The sequence below is a fragment of the Zingiber officinale genome, chromosome 1B (genome assembly GCF_018446385.1).
Source record: "Zingiber officinale cultivar Zhangliang chromosome 1B, Zo_v1.1, whole genome shotgun sequence".
Classification (NCBI taxonomy): Eukaryota; Viridiplantae; Streptophyta; class Magnoliopsida; order Zingiberales; family Zingiberaceae; genus Zingiber; species Zingiber officinale.
Window position 1 is genome coordinate 127,218,713 of NC_055986.1, and position 5,941 is coordinate 127,224,653.

At 33.3% G+C, this 5,941-nt stretch overlaps 1 protein-coding gene across 1 annotated transcript; it reads right to left on the reverse strand.

The window, feature by feature from the left end:
- Positions 1-4,873: 4,873 nt before the first annotated feature.
- Positions 4,874-5,540, reverse strand: LOC121997484 (E3 ubiquitin-protein ligase RHA2A-like). Its single transcript, XM_042551951.1, has one exon. It carries the CDS (start codon positions 5,496-5,498, stop codon positions 5,040-5,042), a length of 459 nt encoding a protein of 152 aa, XP_042407885.1. The 5' UTR covers positions 5,499-5,540; the 3' UTR covers positions 4,874-5,039.
- Positions 5,541-5,941: the final 401 nt, after the last annotated feature.

A 5,941-nucleotide genomic window follows, 5' to 3' on the forward strand; every position in this document is an offset into this window, starting at 1 on the left:
TTTAAGTTTGTCATTGGTTGTGCATATGCATTTGTATTTTTAACCACAAGCACCTTTTGAACACTCTTGATTCATATGTCATCGATTCTGTTTCATTTTTTTTCTCTTGCGCTTCATGGTTCCCCTTACAGAAAATCACATGAGTGGCAGCTAACTAACTACTCGTATAACTTTGTGATTAATTCTGCAAAGACCTCTACCAAGGTAATATCTTCCATCAAAACAATGTTATTTACAATGGGGAGCAATATTTATAATTCATCCTAGACTGAACATCTATTGCCTTTTGCAATTATCTCAGGAACACAGCTTTTCTTTTCTGAAGATATTCCGTGGTGAAAGTGGCTACAAAAATTTCCTTGGTAATATTCTTCTTTCGTTGATACATTTACCTGGGTAACCTTGGTCAAAGGGGCTAAAAAACTTCATTGGTAATTCTTCCTTGGTTGATACATTGTCTGGGTAACTTGTATGACATTAATGATTACCCTGCTGTATTCAGATTAATATCTTTGTGAACATTTACTAAACGTGTTTTCTGAGCATAATGCTTGGTGAGAAACTACGAGTTTGCATATTCCTATATAAATGAAAAACAAACATTTCAGTAGATGTATATGGAATAATTTTGCCCCCAACTTGATGTCAGAACCGATAAATTTTTCCTTTTTGAAGTTCCTTTGTTAATGAATGAAAAAGAAATGGTAAATTTAATTTTTGAAGTAATTCCTGAAATTTAAACATACATTAACACATTGTGTTGATAGCAGTAGTTGAAAATAAATGCCCCAGAGCCTGAGAAGTGAGGTTTGTAATCTTGAATGGGGGCATTGAGAAGCCTTTAGCAGGAGATCCTCTTTGTCAATATGAAAAAAAAGTCCTGAGTGACTGGAGATGTGGAAAGTACGGCCTCAGCAATGGTCCTCGTTTATGCAGACTTGAGATACTTAAGAATGTATCTTTTGACATCTTTGATGATTAATTGTTTCTGCACCTATTTTAGTGATTGTCTTGATCTTTATATATTTTCTACTTCAAGGTCATGGTGTAGAACCATCTTCCACATTTGTTTAATTTCCTTTGAATATGTTTTTTTTAATATTTTTTGCTAGGAATTAGATCAGTTCTTTTTTATAACGAGTTTTATTCATGTGCTAATCATCACATGATCATTGATTTTCATTTATCGCGTGTGCCCACTCTCCTGATATTGAGTGGCAATCTTTATCTTGCTTGCAACCATAACCATTTTGAGTGGTATGGGGTGATTGAAGCTGATTTAGAAACAATATGAAAAAAAAACAGCAAAGTTTGTGGAATCAATCTGGTGTGATTTATATAGTTTCTTATTTTAAAAAATTGGTTTCTTCAAGGAAGCTGAAAGGGTGTAGTTTGGGTTCCATCAGCTCATCTAGTTGTAAACATTGCTCAAATGTAGTGTTATTTAAAACTTCTGTATATTCCCCTTGTTTGATTTGTTTTTTTTTTTCTCTTGGATGATCGTCATGCAAAATGATCCCAAATCCGTAATTTATCCATTGACATTGCTACAATGTTGGAATGTTTTGAAATCTATTGATTTGCTTAACGAGTTGGAAGAAGACGGTGATCCTAGGCTCTGGTACCATTGTCTCATAACTGGGTGACATATGAACATGAATCATTACGCGGGAGTGACATATGGATATGAATCATTATGTAGCCTAGTTGGTCATTATATGATAGATTTATAGACATATACACAAGTTGATTCCCGACGAAATCGGCGTAGAATGTACTTTCACGTAATGGTTTGTTCAATTTCTTGATTTCTGTACATATGTTGCAAAAAGGCGGGTCCCGCCGCCCAGCGGCCCCCTCACCCTTGCCCCACGAGTATGAGAGGGAGTAAATCACGGTGAATATGGGCCCGGCGATGACATGGCGGTCGAAGGTGTTTAGCACGGACAGATATTGATGTTATCGCAATTACTGCCGCAGACCTTCGACCTCCCGACCTCCCGACCCATGTTGCAAGAATACCATGTCATAACCGGTTGATCCCGCCCGTGGGGGCTTGATTTCTGTACATATGGTTATAAGGCTAGTTGTGTGGAACGTTCGAGGTCCGTTTATGACTTTTTTTAAGAAAATTTTGAGAATTTGTAGTGTTCCCTAGGTTCTGATGTATAGTGGTAAGCATATTTTGGAGTTATAGCACTCCGCTCCAAAACTTAAGGAGGTTAAGGAATTCATTTTCTGTGTTTGAATTGGAAATGTTGGATTAGAGCATTTGTAATACTTGTTAATAGGGGTGTTATAACACCCCTGAGTGTTAAACATCCATTGTGGAGAGGTGTTAACCCCCCTCATTTTGAACGCGTTCAATTGCAATGTAGGATAGGCCACCTCATGTGTGTGTGTTTTTTATTTTTAAAATTTTATTTATTAAAAAAATTAAACTTTTAAAATTAACAAAAAAAATAATAAAACTTATATTTTTAAAAGTAAGATTATTATTAAATAATAATAATAATAATAATTTAAATATTTTAAAATATATTTAAAATGTATTTATTTCATATGATATAATGTTAAGATGATTGAGTGGATTGTGAGATCAATAAATAATGAAGGTTAATGTTAAAAGAAATGTGAGTAAAAAAAGAATATTATAATTAGTATGTGATAATGGATCTTATATTTTAATGAGGTGGTATGTGTTATAATGATGATACGTTATGGATGCTCTTATTAGTCATATTTAAGATTAATCAGATATTATAATTATGAGAATTTGTATCGTTAATAATTATCATCCAGAATTTGTATCGTTAATAATTATCATCCATTTTAATTATGTAAATCGATGAGTTTATTTATTTATGATTAACCGTATAAATTATTTAGTGTGCATAAATCATTTAATTAAATGAGTTTGAATAATTTATTAAATAAAATAAAATTTTAAATATATATTTTACTATTTAATTAAGAATATCTAAAATTAAGTTATATTAATATCTTTGATTTCCGTGAAAATAATTTTAATTGTTTTTATATCATAGGATTGATAATATTGTAAGTAAAAAAAATTTTATAAATATTTGAATCGACGATATTATCTAATTTTTTGATCTTTTAGCTACGATCAATTGTAATATCTGTTATACTGATATAAAAAATTAAATTAATTTTTTATAAGGAGTCCGTTATTTCTAAGTTCTCAAGTCAAATAAAAATGTTCATAACTAATGTTTAGTATAAAATTTTTCATTAACTAACAACACAAAAAAAGTTTAAAATATGTAAAAAAATTAAACAAGAAAAACTTAAATCAAACTTAAGATAGTTAATTTAAGATATGACTTATTTGATTTAATTATGATTAAGATAAAGTTCAATTTAACTTATCAAATAAGATTGAACAAAAGAAATAATCCACTTTAAGGGTTGTTACGAGATAAAATAAGCCTAAATGAAGAACAAGAATTTCTTTATAACTACAATCACCCCATCATGTCCCTGATTTTAATGCGGCAGAAATCAGAGCTTAAAAGTTTAAGCTATTGTATATAGAGAGGATAATATCCTATTACCCTGTTTGAAAATAACTTAAGTTATGGAATTGAATTGAATTCCATTATGAATTGAATTCGATAAGGAATTGAATTCAATTCTCATGTTTGGAATGAATTACAACTTAAGTTATGGAATTCTTATGTTTTATCATTTTATCCTTCTCTCTTTTTTCTTTTCTCTTTTTACAAAGAAGAGAGAATGAAGGCACAATGGACATAATATGGAGAATTGAATTCCCTATCTAAATCACACATAAAGATGTGTGATTTACTTTTGCCTTGTTTGATGGAATTGGAATTGAATTCCATATCAATTCTTAGCTAAAAAATCATTCCAAAGCATGGAATTCAATTCCAATTCTAAGAGGAATTGAATTCCATATCATTCCAAACAGGCTGATAAGAAAAAGATATGATATCTAATTTGAATTGAGGAGGATATAAAGGGATTTTTTTTAAACCCAATTAAATTAAGATTTTTGAATTTAAGTATGGAGAGTGAATAAAAGTGGATGGAGAAAAAGTGAAAAAGAAAAGAGGCTCAATTGTGAATGAGAGATGTTATAGTTCAATTAATTTGGTGCTGTATTTCAAAAATAAATATCATTGTGAGGTTGATTTTTAAAAATCAATACTACGGTGAGATTGATTTTTAAAAATTAATATCACAATATAATTAATTAGATTTTTGATCGAATTAATCATTATTTTATCCATTTATTTTATTTAATTTTTATTAAAAAGATGAGTCACTTCGATTAATTTAATTTTTTTTAAATTTATTTAATTTTAATTTAATTGATTCTATTTTGAACTGACTACTCAAAATAAAATATGTTTTCTCGGGGGTGATGCGATGGTTAAGACATAGAATGTTGTTATATGAAATCTCTTGAAATTTGATGTATCTATCACATATGAATTATCTCTTTCGTGTTGACGTTGAAACGAATTGACAGAGATTGGTGTATCCATTTCAAGATATATATTTCCTTCTGTTGGACTAGTCCGTAGATAATGGTAAACATGCAATCAAATGCTGCCATCATACATAAACTATGGGTCCATCGTAGATTGGAGGGTGGCTAGAAGAGAATGATTTTAGTCCTGGTCCCTTATAATTGATACTTCCATGAATGTCCATGACAATGATGATAGTTTAACACTAGTTTTGGGCAGAACAAACATGAACAGTCACAAAATAGAAGAGGTTAAATGCACAAGAATCCAAAACGCACAAGTTTGGATTATCACTTTGTAAATATAAATTGGATTGAAATTATCAATTTCATTTGAGAATCCATTCTATTCAAATCAAACGAAGCCTTAGGAGGTTAATTTTATTACAGACCAACTTCAGTTTTCTTTAAAAAAAAAAAGAAACAATCTCGTTTTAAGTTTATTTGTATATAAACACTGGCTTCCAAAACATTATGAAACAGAAAGCCAACACGAATTAACTAATGAAACGTTGCCCCTTCAATTAATTGAAACGAAGGAAGAGCAACGGCACAACAGGGGCGCCCGGCAAAGAGGACAGCTGACGTGGCCAGCGTCCACCCACCGGTCGATGCAATCCACATGGAAGCTGTGCCTGCAGTTGGCCAGCTCCCGCACTTTCTCCGCCGCCTCCACCTCCCCCAAGCAGATCACGCAGGTGTCGCCGCCGCCGCCCCACCGCTTCGCCCACAGCGAGTACTCCACCACCCTGAGCTGTCGCTTGATGGAAGCGGCGACGACTCGGCTTCCTACGCCGTCGCCGTGGTCGTCACCGTGGTACCATTCGGGGACCGCCACGTCCGGTGCCGGCGGCGAGTAGATGCCGAGACAGCTGAGGAGAAGCCTGGTGGCGATTTCGACGTGGTGGAGCAGGTAAATGAGGAGGAGGACGGGCTTGGGAACGAGAATCAGGTCGAGTCGCCGGCCGACCAGGTTCATGGTCGATCGATTCAGGAACGAGAAACTAACTGGGAATTGCTATATTATTCGCTATCCAACTCAATCGAGGCCTTAAATAAATATAGGCGTGTGAAATCTTATCATCGATATATTCATATTCTGTCATATTTGACCTGGAATATGCAATTGATATTGGTCAAACTACTTGAATTAAAAATTCTAACTCTAGACAACACATCTGACTAATTCATTAATAACGGGGTCAACTGGAGACGCAAAGTCAGCAAAGCTATATCCATTTAAAAGGACCGGAAACTGTCAAAGCCGAGAAGAGGACCTTCATGGAAACCGTCTGGCAATAATGGATAGAGATCATTCATTGGTTCGGACGATAAAAAAGAAGAAAATCTGTGGAAAAATAGGGTAAGGATTGTAGCTGATCTGTGAATGACACGAACACACGGTGATAGATTATATATACA

Coding starts and splice junctions, on each gene's coding strand:
- LOC121997484 (XM_042551951.1), bottom strand. CDS start 5,498: ATGAACCTGGTCGGCCGGCGACTCGACCTGATTCTCGTTCCCAAGCCC.